The sequence below is a fragment of the Macaca thibetana genome, chromosome 10 (assembly GCF_024542745.1).
Source record: "Macaca thibetana thibetana isolate TM-01 chromosome 10, ASM2454274v1, whole genome shotgun sequence".
Taxonomy (NCBI): domain Eukaryota; kingdom Metazoa; phylum Chordata; class Mammalia; order Primates; family Cercopithecidae; genus Macaca; species Macaca thibetana.
This window is the reverse complement of record NC_065587.1, coordinates 69,495,477-69,516,835: the sequence shown is the minus strand read 5'-3', so window position 1 is coordinate 69,516,835 and position 21,359 is coordinate 69,495,477. Positions and strand designations below refer to the sequence as shown.

General features: G+C 48.9%; 1 protein-coding gene across 2 annotated transcripts in view; it reads left to right on the top strand.

Moving 5' to 3' along the window:
* ANGPT4 (angiopoietin 4) overlaps positions 1-21,359 on the top strand; it is a 45,368-nt gene that overhangs the window by 11,786 nt on the left and 12,223 nt on the right. For both annotated transcript variants that reach the window (XM_050807147.1, XM_050807148.1), the window contains exons 2-4: positions 12,911-13,066; positions 14,829-14,950; positions 17,965-18,212. In XM_050807147.1, the coding sequence (XP_050663104.1) occupies positions 12,911-13,066; positions 14,829-14,950; positions 17,965-18,212 (526 nt within the window). The remainder of the gene's footprint in view (positions 1-12,910; positions 13,067-14,828; positions 14,951-17,964; positions 18,213-21,359) is intronic.

Genomic DNA, 21,359 nt, shown 5'->3' with positions numbered 1-21,359 from the left:
TAAAGCCCTTTTCCATTTATGGTCAGGCCAGGCTCAAATCTCCACACCCTGCACCACCTCAGCCATGGGGCCTTGGTTCAGCCTAGGACCTAGAACAGGCTTCATCCCAATTCCCACACCATCCCAGTGCAACCTGGTTTGGACTCTGCTCATTGGGGGTTGTTTTGCCTGTTTCCAAAGCAAAGAATTTTATTCTCTACTAAAGGAATCTGCAAGGAGTCCTGGTCCTCTCTTAGCCACATGGGAGCCACGGCAGGGTTTAGAGCAGAGGGAGTCATAATCTGAGAGGCTGACCAGGACCTCACTGGCTACATGTGGAGCATAGCCTGGGGGCCCAGGGAGCGAGGACAGATGCCGAGAGTATCAAGGAAGCTGTGATCCCCACTAGAGATCATTGGTGGAAGTGGCAAGGCTGGGCAGAAATGGTCAGATTCTGCATGCACCCAAGGGTAGAGACAACAGATTGGATGCAGGATGTGAGAGAAACAAAGGAAAGCAGGGTAGCTCTGAGAGGCTGAGTCTGAACAACTAGAAGGATGTAGTTTACTTAACGCACACCCCGATTCACAGAAGCCCTCATGCTTTGGGTCTGGTTCCAGAACAAGTCTGGGCAGAGACCCAGGAACTGGATCAACAGGCAGAAGCCAGCAGCAGGGTTCACCTCGTCCTCCGGGTGCACTGGCTGCAGGTCCAAAGCCTGGGTCGTACCCTGGGTGAGGGAAGCACCACTTTCACGCACTCAGCCCCGCCCTGACCCTCCTACACCCACCAGACCTGACCTCCCAGCCTTCCAAATCAGTAGACCTGGGGATGAATCTAGCATCTGCCAACTTGATGGGTGACCTCAGGGAAGTGACTCTGAGCCTGAACCTCCATTTGCCCATCTATAATTGGGGTCAACAGCAGTGCCTACAAATATCCAGACACTCTTCCAGGCCCCAGAAGGCAGGCAAAGTCTTTGCACTCTCAGAGTTGGTAGCCTACTGGGGATACCAGTGAGGAACCTTGTGTGGGATGCGTCTTCAGGGGTCTTAACCTTTCCTGTGCTTTGGGGTCCTTTGGCATCCGGAGAAGCTCTTAGACCCTCTCTCAGAAAAAAAATGTTTTTTGAAATGTAAAATTAAATGCATAGATTTATAAAGGAAACAAATTGCCTTGAGATGCAAATGTCAACATAACAGAAAACAGGTTTCTGATATAGTCCTGTATTACTTCTGTATTAATGCACAAAATAACAAGACAGAGTGGTGGGTCAAGTACCTTCCATCACTTTGAGGCTGAGATGAGTATACACAGTATGTTGTAGATGTCCATAATCACTGCAATGAGACATTAGAGTATCTGCGGTTTCTACTAGTGACAATGCCGCAGGCCCTGCTATCACCACCGTAATAGCCTGTGGCATATACTCACCACCACAGGAAAAACTAATTTCAGTTAGAGATTAGTGGGAAAAGAATGTCCTTTTTTAAAATGCAAGTTTACAGGTTCCTTGAATTCTATTCACAGATCCCCGGGAGTCCAGGACATCAGTTAAGGACTCCTATATATACTAGTTGTTAAATATTCTATTAATTATGCCTGTATACACTCTCATTCTACTTTAAAAATCCAAACAATTTCAATATAGGTAATATAAAAAGAAAATGCCATCAGCATCACCCCATTGTCACCCCCTCCCCTGAAGCAAATTGCTACTGTTAATAGTTTGGTCGGTTTTTATATAAAAATACACCATTTGGATCATTCTTGCACACAAATGGATCCACATTGTAGGTAGTGTTCTGCCTCTTGGTTTTTTTTTAACTCACAAGCATGACGGGGACATCTTTTCAGACCAGCACCTGATGCAGCTCAACCTCATTCTTTTTTGTTTGTTTGTTTGTTTGTTTTGTTTTAAGATAGGGTTTCGCTCTGTCACCCAGGCTGGAGTGCAGTGTCACGATCAGAGCTCACTGCAGCCACTTCCTGCAGTCAAGCCATCCTCCTGCCTCAGCCCCCCAAGGAGCTGGGGCTACAGGCACACACCACCACATTCAGCTAATTTTGTTCTGTTTTTAGTAGACACAAGTTTTCGCCATGTTACCCAGGCTGGTCTCTAAATCCTGAGCTTAAGCAATCCACCCACCTTAGCCTCCCAAAGTCCTGGGCTTACAGGTGTGAGCCACCGTGCCCAGCCATCAACCTCATTGTTTTTAACAGCTACATAGTGTCACGCATGTCCATGTGAAGAGACCACCAAACAGGCTTTGTGTGAACAATAAAGCTTTTAATCACCTGGGTGCAGGCAGACTGAGTCTGAAAAGGGAGTCAGCAAAGGGAAATAGGGGTGGGGCAGTTTTATAGGATTTGGGTAGGTAGTGGAAAATCACAGTTAAAGGAGGTTGTTCTCTGGCGGGCAGGGGCAGGGGTTACAAGGTGCTTGGTAGGGGAGCTTCTGAGACTCATTGTGCAGGAGAAGGAAGGTCACAAGGTAATGTCATCAGTTAAGGCAGGAACCAGCCATTTTCACTTCTTTTGTGAAGAAGTGAAACTTCTTCAGTTGCCTCAGGCCATCTGGATGTATACGTGGTTGTAGGCTTGGGTTCAGAGGCCTGACATTCCTGTCTTCTTATATTAATAAGAAAAACAAAACAAAATAGTGGTGAAGTGTTGGGGTGGCAAAAATTTTGGGGGGTGGTATGGAGAGATAATGGGCGATGTTTCTCAGGGCTGCTTCGAGAGGGATTAGGGGCAGCATCGGAACCTAGAGTGGGAGAAATTAAACTGAAGAAAGATTTTGGGGTAAATGGTGATATTGTGGGGTTGTTAGAAGGAGCGTTTGTCATATAGAATGATTGGTGATGACCTGGATGCAGTTTTGTATGAATTGAAAAACTAAATGGAAGACACAAGGTTCAAATAAGAGAAGGAGAAAAATAGGTATTAAAGGACTAAGAATTGAGGGGACCTAGGACATCCAGTTAGAGAGTGTCCAAGGGGGTTCAGTGTAATTATTTGCTTGATTGGCAAGTTTTTGGGCTCTATCCTTGGGTTTTTTATGTTGTCATATACCAGGCCAGATTGATTTAGGTTAAAAAAAGCATTCTTCATTTAGAAATATGCAGAGTCCTCCTTTTGCCCCACCCCTATTTCCCTTTGCTGACTCCTTTTTCAGACTCAGTCTGCCTACACCCAGGTGATTAAAAGCTTTATTGTTCACACAAAACTGTTTGGTGGTCTCTTCACATGGACGTGCGTGACACTATGTAGCTGTTAAAAACAATGAGGTTGATGGCAGTGAGTAAGTTGAGGCCTATTCCTGCCTTTTTATATTAATAATAAGAAAAACAAAACAAAATAGTAGTGAAGTGTTGGTGTCATGAGGGGAACAGGAAGCTGTTTGGTCCCATTTGCCAATTGAATTTTGAGAGTAAGGAAAACTAGTGTGCATGTGCCTGTCCAATTAGCAGGTAGACACATGTAGGTAGAGGAGCCGCAGAGGAAGAAGAGACCTTGTGCAAGGCAAAACTGGAAATGCAAAGTGAAAAGATGAGAAGGAGTACTAAAAGATGTCTTGTACCCAGACTCCTAGGGATCCAGCTAGGGTGGCAGCCGTCAGAGGTTGTAATGGGGACTGATGGGGTAACTGCCCAGAGGTGGAGGTTCAGTTTTCATGGTGTATGAGAAAGTGTTGAGTATCTATGAACAACCATTCACTGTTATTTACAGGGTTGGGTATAAGCAAACAAGAAGAGGGCCTGGGAGGAGAGTCTGAAGAGCAAGGGGAAGGTAGCCAAGGATGGAGTGAAATACAGGGTAAATGTCTTAGAGGAAATGAGAGGTTTTAAGAGGCAGGCTGTTGGCTTGTAACCCACATGGAAGAGGTTATGAAAGGACAATAGAATGGATTGAGCCTGTGAGGCTGGAAGGAGGAATTTTCCTCGGTCCAAGAACCATTTGCCTTGTGTGGGAAAAGATTGACAGGTGAAAGTTTCAGTGGAAGAACAGGTGGGAATGATGGAAAAAAAGTAAGTCATGAGAAAAGGCTTGACTAAAGTAACAGGGGCTGTCCCTGAACCCTTGCAGCAGTACAGTCCAGGTAAATTGCTGAGGCTGATGGGTGTCAGGGTCAGTCCAAGTGAAACCAAAAAGAGGCTGGGATGAAGGATGCAAAAGAATAGTAAAGAAAGCATCTTTGAGATCCAGAACAGAATAATGGGTTGTGGAGGGAGGTATTGAGCACAGGAGAGTATATGGGTTTGGCACCACGGGGTGGATAGGCAAGACAATTTGGTTGATAAGGCGAAGATCTTGGACCAGCCTGTAAGACTTGTCCAGGTTAAAATGTCTCAACCTAATAAGGGAACTGGGCAGGTGGGGATAATTAAAACGGAGTGCATAAAAGAATGTTGTCCCAGTTGGCACCAAAGTTGGGGAGTTTTAAGGAGTCTAGCAGCCTGGCTGTCAATACCCATAACAGTTATGGAGGCAAGGGAAACAGGCCCTTGAAAAGAAGGCAATGTGGAGTGGGTAGCCTCCATATTGATTAAGAAGGGGACGGACTTACCCTCCACTGTAAGAGTTACTTAAAGCATCTGTGATGATCCAGGAGGCTTCTGAGGTGATCAGGCAGCGTCAGTCTTCAGCTGCTAAGCCGAGAAGATCTGGGAAGGAGTCAGTCAGAGAGCCTTGGGCCAGAGTTCCAGGGGCTCTGGGTGTGGCTGCCGGGCAAGTTGGACAGTTCGATTTCCAGTGGGGTCCCGCACAGATGGGACACAGCTTAGGAGGAATCCCAGGCTGTGGGCATTCCTTGGCCCAGTGGCCAGATTTCCAGCACTTGAAGCAAGATCCCGCGGGAGGAGGTCCTGGAGGAACACCTGACCACTGCAGCTTAGGTGTTTTGAAGTTCTTGTGTGCTGGAGATGTGGCTGGGGTTTCTCTTACAGCAGAGGCAAGTAATAGCAATTCAGAAATATGTTGTCACTTGGCTGCCTCTTCTCTATTATTGTACACCTTGAAGCCGAGGTTAATTAAGTCCTGTTGTGGGGTTTGAGGACCAAAATCTAATTTTTGGAGCTTTTTCTAATGTTGGGAGTGGATTGGGTAATAAAATGCATATTAAGGATAAGGAGGCCTTCTGGTCCCTCTTGGTTTAGGGTTGTGAAGCGTCTACGGGTAGCTGAGTGGGCCATGAACTGGGCTGGGTTTTTATATTTGATGAAAAAGAGCCTAAACGCTAACTGATTTGGGAGAGGTTGGATAAAGAAAAAGCAGCATTAACCTTGACTATGTATCAGCTCCAGCCACCTCTCTAAGAGGAAATGGTTGGGCAGGTAGGGGAGGGCTAGTCGCTGAACGAAACTGTAAGCCAGACCGGGTGTGAGGAGGGGAGGTGAGAGAAGGATTATAGGGTGGGGGAGCGGAGGCTGAGAAAGAATTGGGACCTGGCTCGGCCTGGCGAGGAGCAGCCTGGGGGAGGAGGGGAGAGGTCAGATGAGTCCGTAGAAAAGGAGGATTCAAAGGACTCGGAGCTTGGGGTGGCAACTGAAGACAGGAGAGAAAAAAGAAAGAGTTGGGATGAGTCACATTGGGAACAGAGACTAAGGAGAGACCAATGTGTAAAAGAATGCCTGGACGTCAGGCGCCTCAGACCATTTGCTCATTTTTTGACAAAAATCATCCAGGTCTCGTAAGATGGAGAAATCAAAAGTGCCATTTTCTGGCCACTTAGAACCATTGTCGAGTTTGTATTGGGGACTAGTGGTATTGCAGAATAAAATAAGGCATTTAGGTTTTAGGTCAGGTGTGAGTTGAAGGTTTTAAGTTCTTGAGAGTACAGGCTAAGGGAGAAGAAGGGGGAATGCAGGGTGGAAGGTTGCCCACAGTGAAGAGGTAAGTTTAAAGAGAAAGGTAGAGACACGGAGAAGGGGGTGGTGAGCAGCCCTGGGCTGTAATGTGGGTGAGCATCCAAAGCAGGCGTCCCTGCAATTGACTTGCCACAAGGGAAATGTGGGTGAATGACCAAGGCAGGAGTCCCCGCGGTGATCAGACACCAAGGGAAGACCATCTTCCCGAGTCTGTGACCGGCACCAGAGTTTTGGGTCCACAGATAAAATGTGTCTCCTTTGTCTCAAGAACTGGAATTGGAAGGACAGGAAGATTGAAGGGTAGTGAGAGAGGATGGAGAAGAGAGTGAAAAGACTGCTTACCCGATTTGAAATTGGTGAGATGTTCCTTGGGCTGGTTGGTCTGAGGACCCAAGGTCATAGGTGGATCTCCTCACAGAGTGAAGGCGAGGACAGGGGACGGGTCTCCCAAAGGAGTCCTCCTGTCCGGGGTCTTCAGCACCAAATGTCACGCACATCCGTGTGAAGAGACCATCAAACAGGCTTTGTGTGAGCAATAAAGCTTTTTAATCACCTGGGTGCAGGCGGACTGAGTCCAAAAAAGAAGTCAGCAAAGGGAAATAGGGGTGGGGCAGTTTTATAGGATTTGGGTAGGTAGTGGAAAATTACAGTTAAAGGGGATTATTCTCTGGTGGGCAGGGGCAGGGGCAGGGGTCACAAGGTGCTCAGTGGGGAGCTCCAGAGACTTATTGTCCAGGAGAAGGAATGTCATCAGTTAAGTCAGGAACTGGCCATTTTCACTTCTTTTGTGGTTTTTCGGTTGCTTCAGGCCATCTGGATGTATCCATGCAGGCTTCAGCTCAGAGGCCTGACATATAGTAAGCTATGGCCCAGACATACCAGAATTTGTCATGCGTTCATTATATAACTACAACCAGAGTCATCTCAGGAATGTTCCCTACAACCCAGGGGAAGGAGCTATGATTATCTTCTTTTAGAGAAAAGGCTCAGACAGGTAGAGCCCTCAGCTTGAGGTTACACAGCCAGTAAGCTAAGAGCTGTGATTCACACGCAGGTCCATCCATACAAAGCGCTCCTCTCTCTGAGTTCATTTTTATCTGCAGTTGATAAAATGCTTTACCCAAGCAGGAACGTCATGCACCATTTTCCGTGGGAGAGAGATAGATGCAGGGCATACCATTGTTACTCATCTTCATTTCGATCCTCAGATACAAGACACCCTCCCACCTCAAGGCCTTTGCACTTGCCTTTTCCTCTGTCTGGAATTCCCTCCCTCCTGACTCTCCCAGACCTGGCTTTTTCTCAGCCTCTCAGCCCAGATGGCCCTCTCTGGTGGGGCTTTCCCCATCATCCTGGCTAAACTTGCCTACAACCCCACATATTTTCTTCATAGCATTCATCGAGGTTTCAGTGCAACTGATATATTTAGTCGAAGTGCCCTGGAATCAGAAACTTTACCAATTTTGCTCATTTCTGATTATCTAGTACCTGATACACGATGAGCACATAGTAGGTGCTCAAGAAATAATTCCTGGCCAGGTGCGGTGGCTCAAGCCTGTAATCCCAGCACTTCGGGAGGCCCAGACGGGCGGATCACGAAGTCAGGAGATCGAGACCATCCTGGCTAACACGGTGAAACCCTGTCTCTACTAAAAAATACAAAAAAACTAGCCAGGTGAGGTGGCGGGTGCCTGTAGTCCCAGCTACCCAGGAGGCTGAAGCAGGAGAATGGTGTAAACCCGGGAGACGGAGCTTGCAGTGAGCTGAGGTCTGGCCACTGCACTCCAGCCTGGGCAGCAGAGCAAGACTCCATCTCAAAAAAAAAAAAAGAAAAAAAAAAAGAAATAATTCCTGAATGAGCGCACGAATGAAACTCAGAGAGGGTGAGGGGGTTCACTGGAGGAAACCTATTTACTGTTACATATGTATATCTGGGGCATTTTACAGAACCTTGTGTTGGGGGCGTTGTTTTTATTGAGATATGACACACCTACAGCAAAATCTACCCTTTTCACACACAGTTCCATGAGTTTTGACAGATGTATACAGTTATGTAACCACCAGCACAATCATGACATAGAACATTGCCAATATCCCAAAAATCTCCCCTGTGTCCTTTAACAATCAATCCCCACCCCCCGGACCCAGGTCCTGGCAATCACAGATTCTGACATTTTTAGAGAGTCATACAAATAGACTCCTACAGTGTGGAACCATTGGAGTTGCATATTTTTCACTCATGATCCATCTGAGGTTCATCTGTGTGTTTGCACACATCAATGTTTCTTTCCTTTTTATTGCTCAATGGAGTCCATCGCATGGGTGGACTGCAATTTCTGCATTCACCAATTGATGTCCATTTTATATAAATAATGCAGGAGAGAAGCAGGCTTGAGCAGATCTCCTTGACCACGGAGGCCATGGATCTGCACCTGTTATCTGTCTGGATCACCACTCCTCCTCCAGCCCCTGCCTGTGAAAATTTCTTTCCTTTCCTTCAAGACCCTTTTGAAAAGCCCTCTCCCCAGCAAGGAGCAGAGTGTGCTGACCCGTGACACAGATCTGTAAAGTGGGGCTCAGAGAAACATAGTACTCTCCAAGGGCTCACAATGAGAGTATGGCAGAGCCAGAACTCAAACCCAGGGCCAAGGGGAGGGGGCAGTAGACCAGGGACCGAAGTTCAGCCTCTTTGCCGGCTGGAAGGGTGATAAGAGGTCGGGCCTTTTTAGCCATCATAGGCCTAAGAATTCGGCAGCCTGAGAGTGATGGAGAAGGGGCAGGTCTAATCCTGGAGTTGGTGCAGGGCATAGAGAGCAGTAAATCCCATGTTGGGTCAGTTCCTCCATTGGGATCTGTCCCCTGCCCTTCCAGCTGGTGCCTGAGCCGTGGGCCAGACCCGGCTCCCACCACCCAGGCCAATGTTAGCCTCTAGAGCCCAGCTCAGCCTAACTGAGCCCATCTGGCCCAGATTATCCATCCCAGGGCCTGTGCTGGTGGGCGGGTGTGGCAAATTGGGTGATGGGCTTCAGCTGTGGGTAGCCTTTGCTCTGCCCAGCCACTCGCAACTGCAGGACAAGTTGGGGACCAGTGAGGTGCTTGGGGATCTCCAATCACTCGAGAGGACACTGAGCTGCCCTGAATCACCAGCTCAGCTCTGCAACCCTCAGGCAAGGAGTCTTAGAGCCTAGCCTGCCAGATGGTGACCTTGGGCAAGACTTTTGGGCCTCAGTTTGTCCATGTTCAGGCAAATAAGAAGCTTGGGGAAGATGCCTGGGAAAGTCTCACCTCAGGCATGAATTTGCTGTTTGACCACTTGGAGCAGGTGCTCAGTACCTGGATGTCTGTTTTATAATTTAGGTTCTAGGAGGTCAATGATGTCTGAAAAAGCCTAAGACCAAACTTGGTGTAGTTGTGTTTGTACTTATCCATGCTGGTGGACCCAGCCAGCCACACATTAGAATCTCCTGGGAGCTGACAGAGGGGTTAGAGGTAGGAGGCACAAAAAGGCAGACTCATGGGGAGGAGGGAAGCCTGGCCCAGAATAAGGAGAGTAAACAGATTTGAAATCCACACTGGGATCACAGTGGGCAGTACTTACTGGTGGGTTGAGTGTGGCCACTAAGAAAAAGAGAAGTTAAGATTGAGGTCTGGGTCTGGGGCTTCAGAACTGGGTGGGGCCATTTCCTGAGATGGGAAAGACTTGAAAGAATGGGGTGGGAGTTGCAGAGACAGGGGCAGTGGGAGCTGAGGATGGAAGAGTTTCACACTGGGCTCGAGATGCTCATTGGAAACCATGCGGAGATGGTGAGTTGGGGACATGCAGGGGAGAAGTCTGGGTGGGAGATGGTGATGGCCAGGGGTATGTGGAACTCCAAAGACTGATCTCAGCACCTCGGGCAGGGCCCTGATGCATTTGGAGCCTCAGACCCCTTGGCATCTGGTCCTGGTGAAGTTTAATGATCCTTTCTCAGAAATGGATAAAATCAAAGCATAGGAACACTCAGTAATATGAAAATCATAAGCAAAATATGAAAAATAAAATCTGTGATTAGGCATAGCATTATCCAGTGGTGGCTGTGATGTCCATAATTCCAAAGTCACAGTGAGTAAAAACAGTGTTTTAAGATACTGTAAGAATGTGTTGTGATATGAAAATATTTGGGATTTCTATTGGTAATGATTCTCAGGACCTGCTAGTACAGCTGTGGTTTGTGACCTAAGCTCATAACTGAAGGAAATGCCAAATTTTAATTGCAGATTAGTGGACAAAAAAATGTGATTTTTTTTTTCTCACTCAAGTTCATGGAGCCTGTGGTTCTTCATTAAGAACCCCTGACCTTGGGAGTGAATGTACATAGAGACAAGGACCCAGGACTGGGCCATGGGAGCCCTGCCATGTAGGAGTCTGTAAAGGAAGAGTCAGAGAGTGGGTGATTAGGGGCTAGGAGGAAGCCAGGATTGGGGGGAAGTCATCCAGCAACAGGGAGTGGCCATCCAGGTGATCACTCCTGAGATGTCAAGCAAGATGAGGACACAAAAGTGTTCCTTGAGTGCAGTGACAAGGAGAGCTATCTATGACAAGGCAAATTAAAGAGCAAAGGGGGAACTGGGCGTCATGGTGCTCACCCGTAGTGCCAGCTATTTGGGAGGTGGGAGGATTGCTTGAAGCCAGGAGTTTGAGGCTGCAGTGAGCCATGATCACATCACTGCACTCCAGCCTGGGCAACAGTGAGACCCCAGAAGGCAAAGGGGCCTCCCAGGATGGAGAGACGTGACTGGAGGTATACAGGAGAATGAACACTATGGGTTATATTTATTCTCTATACTTTTTTTTTTTTTTTGAGACACAATCTCACTCTGTTACCCAGGATGGAGTGCAGTGGTATCATCTCAGCTCACCGCAACCTCCGCCTCCCAGGTTCCAGCAATCCTCCTGCCTCAGTCTCCCGGGTAGCTAAGACCACAGGCTTGTGCCACTATGCCTGGCTAATTTTTGTATTTTTAGTAGAGATGGAGTTTCGCCATGTTGCGCAGGCTGGTCTCAAACTCCTGGCCTCAAATGATCCACCCTCCTTAGCCTCCCAAAGTACTGGGATTACAGGTGTGAGCCACTGCACCTGGCCTCTATGCTTTTTTGTGTGTGTGAAATGTAACATCATTATATTATTAACGTTATGTTTTCTTTTAAGTGAGGGTGGGTATGGAGGTGAGAAAATGAGACAACCTGTAGAAGTTTTGTGTTGAAGAGATCAGAGAAATTGGAGAAGCAGCCAGAGAGGCTGTGGAGTTAGTTTTTAGATGGGAGCTGTTGGCGCATGCTTGTGTGCTGCAGGGAGCGGGTGGGCTAATGACGCAGGGAAAGTAGGAAGGGGGTCTCTCTGGTTTTCAGTCTCCGCTGCCATCTCTGCATCAAGGGCTCTCACACTTGAGCAGGCATCTGACTCAGCCAGGGGGGTTGTTAACCACAGATGTCTGGGCATCATTAAGAGTTTCCGGTTCAGGAGGTCTGGGGTGGGACCTGGAAATTCTCATTTTTAATGAGCTCTCAGAAGAACCACACTTTGAGAAACACAGCTATAACCAGTACTACTACCGCCTACAAGCACCCGCTCCAGGATTTGATAATGGAACTTGCTCCCTTTGAAACACTCCAGGGTGAGGAAGTGATGGGAGTGAACAGTCAAGATGGAAGAGGGGAGAAGAGATGAAGGAGGAAGTGGCTGGAGCCTGGCCCGAGCCAAGGTCACCACCTCTCCAGGGGAGCACCCATCTTCCAGAGACCCTGGGAGCTGTCCAGTTGGACCTTCTGAAAGACTGAGTGAGAGGGCAAGGGAAGGAGCCAGGGAAGGAGCCAGGGACGGGGGTGGGGGGCGTGGTGAGAGGCCAGCATGTGTGCTGAATGGAGAGGCAATGGTGGATGGGAGCCGGCTTTCTGCCCGCAGGCACTGAGCCCTGAGAACACACTGTTCACCTTTACAACAGGATACTGTTGTCATGCCAGAACAGCTCTCCTGCCCTTGGGAAAGAGAGCAGCCCTGTCAAAGAAATGAACATTTGCACGTGGGATCCCAGAACATCAGAGCTGGGAGAACCCTTGGAGACTGGCCAGTCCAGCCCCTTTTGGCAGATGGAGGAGATCTGAAAATCGAAAGCACAGCTTGGCCAATGGACCTGCAAACTCTTTGTACAAGGGAGAGATGCATTCCCACTCCCTGCTGGCTGGCTCTCCCCGAGGAAGCTGGGGAAGGGGCATGCGATTGGGCGCTGTGCTCTGACCCTTGCTGTTTCCCCTTTTTCAACAATTCATTGAACACACATTTATGAGCACTCACTGTGCACCATGCATTGTGCTAAACACAGAAACAAGGTAGTGAGCAACACCAAGTCCCTGGCTTCATGGAATTGACATTCTAGAGAGAGAAACAGACAACAGACAGATAAAAACAGAGGTAGTGATTTTAAAAAGTCAAGTGGTGATAAGTGGTATGAAGAAAGCTGAAACAGCATGAGGGTGTGTGCCATGCAGATGGGGATCAGGGTTGGGGGAGGATTCCAGAGGGAACAGTGAGGGAACAACTTGTGGGTGCATGCCTGCTTCGTTGGAGGGATGTCATGGAGGCATTGCATCGGGATTGAAGTAAGTGATGGAGAGGGGGATAGGAGAGGAATGAGAGAGTAGTGACAGGCCCAGTCGTGGAGGAACCTGCAGCCATGGCTTTTCCTCTGTGTGAGATAGGAACCCTGGAAAGATTTTGAGCAGAGGAGGAGTGTGACTTGACAGGTTTAGCAGAATCCCTCTGGCTGCCTAGTGGGGGATGGACTGTGCAGGGGACAAGGATGGAAGCAGAGAGGCAGACAAAACAGGCATATAAATCCCTCCCAGGGAAAAACCTACCGGGATAGTCCAGGCAAGAGGTAATGGTGGCCTGACCTGGCCCGGCATGTTCTGAGCCAGGGAGGCCTCATGTGGCTGCTCAGTGCCCTCCCATGATGGCACGTGGGAGGGACAGGGGGCTTCCCCCAGCCCCTCCCCCGTGACCCCAGTCCATGGTCTCCCACAGCTAGAGAGGGCCATCAAGATGATCTTGAGGTCGAAGCTGGTGCAGGTCCAGCAGCAAATGGCCCAGAATCAGACGGCCCCCATGCTAGAGCTGGGCACCAGCCTCCTGAACCAGACCACTGCCCAGACCCGCAAGCTGACCGACATGGAGGCTCAGGTAACAGAGGGTGACTGAGTGGGCACTGAAGGCCTGTGGCTGACCAGGCTGGCTCATAGCCCCAGTCATCTTATCTTGATCTCTGACCCTGGGTAGGGTCAAGGCCTCCTCTGGGCCTGTAGCCCCCTGGGTCCCTCCTCCCTCATGACCTTCTCATAAAACAATCTCCTTCCAACCTATGAGCCCTGGGGGATGGATGCTGGGTTTGGCTTTTCTGCCTCTGTAACTTCAGTGCCCAGGTCTGTGCTGGGCACTGGGGTGAGGGGTATAGTAGCACAGCCCCCCTGCCCTCAGAGGGCTTACAATGCACCAGGGGAAGATGGATAAGAAACAATTCACTGGGCCCCTGGGGCCAAGGACTTGGAGAAAGGAGGTATCTGAGCAGCAAAGAGCAGGGAAAGAACTAGTGAATAAATGAAGGGTAGGGAAGTCAGTGGATGAAAGTGAGTAACAAGTAGACACAAGTTTGTGCCCATTTGTTTGTTTGATCCCCTGTGTGCCAGGCACTGCTTGAGGAGACTGGTTCTAGTATATAGCAGGAAACAAAGCAGGCACACATTCCTACTCCTGTGGAGCTTCCCCTGAAAACAAAAAGATGGGTGACATACATGGTTATGCGCTGCTTAACAGTGTTCCAGTGAACACCTTGCCGCATAGACAACAGCGGTCTCATAAGAGTATCATATGCTGTTTTCATTGTACCTTGTCTATGTTTAGATACACATACAGAAATACTTCCCGCCGTGTTATAACTGCCTATAGTATTGCAGTCACATGCTGCATGGATTTGTAGCTTAGGAGCAATAGGCTGCCTCATATAGCCTAGGAGTGCAGGCAGCTATACCATCTACATTTTTGTAAGTACATGCTATGATGTTTGCAGAATGACTAAATTGCCTAATGACGACTTTCTTACATTTTTCAGTCATTAAGCAAGACATGGCTGTATATGTTAGCCAGTGACAGCGCTAAGGAGAAAATAGCATGGAAGAGAGAGCAAGAGGGGGTGCACTGGGAGTGGTGGGAAGGATGAGAGCTGCAAGTTCGTACAGCAAGGCCAAGAAGGGCCACAGAGAAGGTAGGGCTGCAGCAAGGCTTACTGAAGAGAGTACTCTAGACAGGGGACGTAACACGTGCAAAGGCCCAGAGGGAGGATGGACATGCTGGTGGGTTCAAGAACATCAGGAGAACCGTATGCTGGAGTGACCAGGAGGAGAGTGGCAGGCAAGGGGCTGGAGAAGTCATAGGGACAGATCACACCACAGGGCCTTGCAGGCCATGGTGAGGACTGGGGCATTTCTGCTGCATGAGATGGGAGCCACAGGAAGCTTTTGAACAGAGCAAACATGTTTTAAGAGGCGGTCCCAGGCTGCTGAATAGAGACTAGACTGCAGGGAGCGAGGGAGGAGTCCAGGGCCAGAGTGAGGGCCACAGAGCAGGAGAGAAGTGGTCAGGTACCACCTGGAAGGCAGGGCAGACAGGCCCTACAGATGGGTTGGATGTGGGGGACAAGGATGTCAGCTCTTGGGGCCTAAGCAGCAGGGAGAATGGAGCTGCCATTGCAGTGATGGAGAAAGGCAAATTTAGGAAGCAGATCATAAGCTAAGTTAGGGCCTGTGAAGGAGTAACCACAGGAACTATGACTGGGAGAGTGGAAATGGGTAAGTTTCTAGAGTGGCAGGGCCTGTGGGCAGGTGGGTGGTTGGGCAGGGCTCCTGTAGTACTTACGTAGCCCCCTACCTGCTTCTGCTTGCTGGGGCAGCTCCTGAACCAGACATCAAGAATGGATGCCCAGATGCCGGAGACCTTCCTTTCCACCAACAAGCTGGAGAACCAGCTGCTGCTACAGAGGCAGAAGCTCCAGCAGCTTCAGGGCCAAAACAGGTGGGTGTGGCACCTGGCACCAAACTGGGACAGGGGCTGGGGCTGGAGTGCAGACAAGATAGTTTTAGGTAGACTAAATAGATAGACTATTTAGGACCTAGGGCGGGCACCAGAACCAGTGCTGGGATTGAGGCTGGAGCCAGGACCGGAAGCTGGACATGGGCTGGTGTCTGGGATGGGGCCTGCTGCCAGAGCTAGGAGCTTGGATTAGGACTGGGGCAAGGAGGTATTCTGGGAGTTAGGGCTGAAACTAGAGCTGGGAATAGCCCCTGCTGGGGAAGGACTGAAACCAGGGCTGCAGCCCAGACTGAGGCTGGAAATGAGATTGGGTATGGGGCTGGGCTACGGACCAAGCAGGCACATTGCCTGGCCCCTGCACTGGGTGGGACAGGGGATAGGCATTTTCCTGGGGCCCAGGACACCCTAATTCTCTTTCCCTTTCCTTCCTTCCTTTCCTCCTTCTTTTATTTATCTCATAAATTTTAACAGCTTTATTGAGATCTAATTCACCCACCATACTACTCACCCTGTAAATTTTATTGGTTTTACTTCTTTGCAAATAAATAAATCTGGTGCTATCTACCTGCTTCCTTTCCCAGAAGAAACCACAGCTACCAGGTTCTTGTCTGCACTGTCAGAGAGTCTTTGCATTTATAAGCAAATAGGCATCAGGGGAACACTCTTTAAATTACCGAAAAAAAATCGTCATGAGGTTTAGATAAAGCAGAAAAATCTGGCAGCTAAGGCTGATTTCATCTCCAATTCAAGTTGAGTGAAGAAAAAAACTGCCAAAGTCAGGGTTCTGGAGAAGGCAAAATCTATCCACTGAACGAGCCACAGGCCTGTGAATCAGGCCAGATGTTGTTGTTCACATGCTGGTTCAGGATAAGGCCAGAAGATCCCCCAGCTCTCTGATCTGGGTGCAATTAATGACAGTCTGCCCATCTTCTTATTCTCCCAATCCAAGGTCTCAGTGGCAAGGACTGGGACACTTTCAGTGACTCTAAATTAGCACCAGGTGTCTAGAAATCAATGAGGATGGAGGATGTCATCAGTAAACTCTTGGCCCGTGAAGGCAGAGCAGGAATTCTAGAATTTCAGTGTGCCCCAATTCTCTCTTTTCCTGCAGCCTAATTGGGTGTCCAGAGGAAATTTCTTCTGCCCTAGCTGGACTCATTTCCTTAGTCTGCAGAATGAGTCGGCACAAGTGGATATACAGTAAAATGTCTCCCTCCCAGCCCTGTTCCTCAGCCACCCACCCAAGCCAGAAGTAGCCACTATTCCTAGTTTCTTGTGAACCCTTCCATTCATTCAACCAACAATTAATTTTTGAACTCTTTTCATGTGTTAGGCACTATTATAGGCACTGTGGATATAGAAGTGAACAAAGAGACAAAAGCCTCTTTCCTCATGAAGCTGACATTCTATAAGCTGACATTCCAGGGTTTCTTATGAACATGCAAACACCTACATACAGAAGATTGTTAACTTACAACGGCTGGGCTTACAATTTTGTGATTTAACAATGGTACAAAAGTGATACACATGCAATAGAAACCGTACTTTGAGTACCCATACAACCATTGTGTTTTTCTCTTTCATTACAATATTCGATACCTTACATAAACTGTTCAATATTTTGTTATAAAATAGGCTTTGTGCTAGATGATTGTGCCCAACCACAGGCTAATGTAAGTGTTCTAGGCCTGTTCTAGGCTAAGCTAGGATGTTCAGCAGGTTAGGTGTATCAAATGCGTTTTTGACTTAGGACACTTTCAACTTAAGATGGCTTTATTAGGACGTAGCCCCATCATACGTTTTGAAGCATCTGTACACTCCCGTTTTTATCCTTTTTAAGCCCAAATGTAGCCTACTACTTGTTTGTACCTTGTTTTTATAAATTATTATTCAGTTACCTTAGAAAGATTCTATAACTGCATGACATGCTTGCTCGTTCTTTTCTCCACCTTTACAATGCTCCACCATGTGTGGTCCCTGCTTTTATTTCTGCAGTCCCCAGTTAATGGATATTGAGGTTGTTTCCAGCTTTTACTAATCCAACCAGTGATATGATGAGTAACATTACTATATCTCATTTCACACACATGTGAGCAAATCTGGAGGATAAAATGCCCAAAAAGAAAGAGCTGAGTCAAAAGCTTTCTTTTGAAAAACTCCTCTTTGCTTCTAAATCCATTACCAAAAAAAAAAAAAAAAAAAAAAAGTCTCTTGATTATTATAATATATCAGACAACAGGAACCTGTACAAAATAAAAGTGAAAGCTGGGCCCTCCATCCTGCCCCCATCTTCCTCCTCTCCATCTCCATCCACTCAAACCTGCTCTGCAGAAGTCACAGCCCTTGAGGGAATTTCTTTCATATTATCCCCAAACACAGGCACCACTGTGGTCTTTCCAGCCTTCTCCTATATGTTCACCCCATTTCTCTATATTTACATTAATACTTTCTTTCTTTCTTCTCTTGCCACACATGGGGTTAGACTTGATATGCCCCAAGTCCTGGGCATCTTTCCAATTCTGTGCAAATGCCTCCTTCTTCATGACTGCGGAACATTTCCAGGGACACCAAAACGCAACGGATTCAGCCAGTCCTGGCTGTTGGCCATCTAGGCTATATTGTTTTTTGTTTGTTTATTTTTCTATTAGAAGCAAGTCTACAGGGCCATTCTTGCCCATGCTCCCTAGAGGATATCTCCTGAGAGTAGACTGCTGGGTCAAAAAGCAAGCACATTGGGGATTTGATACTAGCTACCCAGTTGCTGGTGTCCCTCCCACACCACCTCTTTCTTCCACTAAACCTCAATCTATATTACTCCAGGGCCGGCTACCTATTTTCTCCTCTCCTCAACCTGTGCCTACAGTGGCCACAGGACGTTCCACCACACTTGAGTCTCATTGTCAGGCTGCAGGGACTCCAGGGCCCAGGGGAGGCGCGCCGGGGTGCATGCTTCGTGAGGATGCCAGGCTCATCTCTGTGCGCCCCCTACCCCGCAGCGAGCTCGAGAAGCGGTTGCAGGCCCTGGAGACCAAGCAGCAGGAGGAGCTGGCCAGCATCCTCAGCAAGAAGGCGAAGCTGCTGAACACGCTGAGCCGCCAGAGCGCCGCCCTCACCAACATCGAGCGCCGCCTGCGCGATGTCAGGCACAACTCCAGCCTCCTACAGGACCAGCAGCACAGCCTGAGCCAGCTGCTGCTGTTGTTGCGGGACCTGGTGCAAGAAAGGGTTAACGCCTCGGCTCCGGGTGAGTGAGCGGAGTGCGCCCCAGTGCGGCTAAAGACGGGTGGGAGATGGGAGGGAGACCCTGCTCACACTCCAGGGTCTCTGGGTACCTGGGGGCCATTGCGGGCCCCACCCTCCCCGACCATCTGTGAAACAGAAATAACAATAAACAGTAATAGCAATGTCAGCAACAACAATCCCAATCCAGGCCCTGTCCCCTAATTCAGTGTGTCACCTTGGGCATGCCCCTGCCGCTCCCTTGGCCTCAGTTTACCCGTGGGTTTTGGAGGGGAGGATAAGGGCAACAGCAGTCCAGACTGACAAGTTTGGTCTCCAGGATTCACTCTCCAGCCGCACTTTCTTGGGCTTGTCCTACCCCTCCCTAGGCCTCAGTTTCCCTAGCTATAGAATGGGGAGGAACTGGGAGGTTGGATTCAATGCACCCCAAGGACCTCTCATCTTAATGTCCCTGTCCCTAAGCCCAAGAGGGCCAAACAGAAGTGAAGAGACATCCCTGGCCCTGGCTTCTGGGGCAGGAAAACAATGCTAGGCCAGCCTCCCAGGGCCTCACTGACTCCTCCTAACACAGCCTACTTGGGTTATCCAAGGCATTCTTGGTCCCAGCGGCAATCACTCAGTCAACAAACATTTACTAAGCACTTACTGTGTTCCAGGCCCAGGGCTGGGTGCTGGAGATACAGCAGTGAATGCACAGTCACAGCCCCTGTCCCTTGCAAAAATGTTCGATCCCTGGTCTATGAGTCCCAGAGGGAAGGAGAAAGAAATACAGTTTTTGAGTGCCAAATATGTGCCAGATGCTCAGCTATCAGTGTTCCTGAAGTTTCTAGACCATGAAAACAGACAGGTCCAAAGGCTGTGCGAAGGAGAAGGGCTCTTAGCCTGAGGCTAGCAGGGGCATGGGAGGCTTTTGAACAGAGTGGGACTACTTTCAAGAAGCTCTGATTGGAACCATGTGTGGAGATGGCTTGATGAGAGAGAAAGATCAAAGGGGCTGCTGCTGCTCCTAGATCCATAGGGGAAGTCTGGAAAGCCTTTAAGACCCAATAGTGATGGCAGTCCAGGCGCCACCAGTGCAGACAAGGATTTGAGGGCAGAGGATCCCACCTGGCTCCATCTAAGTCTGACAGACACTGCTGAGTAGGGATTTGAGGCCTAAGGAAGCTACAGGCAGGAAAAGTAGACACCTTCTACACCGCGACATGTGGATTAACCTGAACCCATCACTGGCTATGCATAGACCTGGCCGTGAGCTACCTGAATTCATCCCATGTGTGGGTTTCTTGTAGCTCAGCCCAAGGCACAGGGCCTGGGCCCAATGCCTCCCACTAACCCATGGCTAACCCAGTCCCCAGCTGAGGCTGAATGTCTACTCAATCGTCTGAGTAGGAGGTTGTGTTGGGCACCTCATCTTGAGCACCTTTTGCCCAAACACCCTGTCCCCTGTGCTCCACTATCACCAGGGAAGGACACTAGGCAGCTGCTTTCACCCCCTTCTGGATGGAGAAACTGAAGGACAGACTCAGTCGCCAGGTGTAGAAGAGAGGGTTGGTTGGAGATGGGGCACAGGAACCAGGCATTCTTGAAGTCTAGCAGGAAGGGAGCACTAGCTCTCTGCCTAGCTTTGTCCTAGTCAGGTGGAGGCTGGTGAAAGGAGAAAAGAGTCAAGTCTTCTGATGTTTTCAGGCAGTGGGGAGTTTGGTTCAGAAGGTTACAAGGACAAGGGCACAGGCAGAAAAGACCTAACCTGTGCACGATATAAAAGCAGCAATTGTTAATGCAGGCTGTTTGCCCAACCTTACGTATGCTCAGTGGTGGAAATCCAAGGGGAGATGTGTAGGAGGAAGGGCACTGGTTTTGCAGTCAGATGGGATAGAGTTCAAGCCCTGGCTCCTTCACTTATTGGCACTGGAACTTCATACAAGTCATTTATTTAACTTCTCAGAGCCTCAATTTTTCTTACCTGTAAAATGGGAATAACAATCTCATAGAGTTCTTGCACAGAGAATCAGATGAGTTCAGGCATACAAAAGGGTTCAGCACAGTGCCTATGGCCAAAAGCGAGGGAAACTGGTGCAAAGTACCAGCCCAGATATTCAGAGGAGGACCAGGTCAAACCATTACATGTCAATATCAGTCCATCCTATTCTAATGCCTCCCAAAAATATTTTTCCTGGTCCCAAACTACCCCTGGCATTACATGGCACCTTGGAAACACTACAATACATGGTGAATATTTCACTTTTAGTGTTGATATTATTGTTGTTATTGTTATTGACATTGTTGTAAACTAAGGAAAGTAACAGTGAGCAGAGCCTTGGAAAGGGTGGCTGGAAATCTCAAGCCAACCCTGGCTCTGTCCTTGCCTTACTGGGTGAGGTTCAGCCCATCCCTTCTCACCATGAGGCCAACAGCCTCCTCATGCTTGGCTGGACCCCATTCCCCATGGGGAGCTAGGGGGGGTGCCGACAGGTAGGGCAGTGGAGACCCCTGCCCAGGAAATGCTTGTGGGTGAACTGGGATGGATTTGGGGGTCTTTGTCACCTCATTTGTGACATGAGAGCAATAGCCTTCTCCCAACAAGTGCCCCAGATCCAGGATCTGGGATCCCTGAAGTTCAGATGTAAAGCCAAATCAGGAAGTCCCACCCTGTGGTAGCCTCCTGGTTCCTCATTGGTTTTGATGACCTATCCATCTGGAATTTTAGCCCCATCCTGTGTACCTGCCTACCCAGAGAGACTGGATTCTGGTAGAATCATAGTTCAAACCTCTAACTGATTCCACTAATTGAGACAGGAGATTTTTAATCTCTGCACTTTATCTGTCAAGTCACTTTTTCCAGGCCAGGCCTAGAAACCCCTGGTAAGTTTTGGTCATTAATACTATCCTGATCTCATGTAGTCCAGAGGGAAGAAACAGGGGCCCTTTAAGGCCAGCTGTCAGCTTCCAGGGAGGACAGAATGAGGGAGCCTATGCCCAGGGCAGCAGGGAGATCCAGCCAAAAGGGTGGGCTATGGAGGGGAACTCACAGCTTCCCACCCAAGGGAGCTCCAAAGAAGGAAGGTTCTGCCTTACCTGGCTGTGTGTCCTTGGGCCAGTTGCCTCACTCTTGGGCCTCAGTTTCCTGGTCTGTGAAATGGGAAGTGCCTCA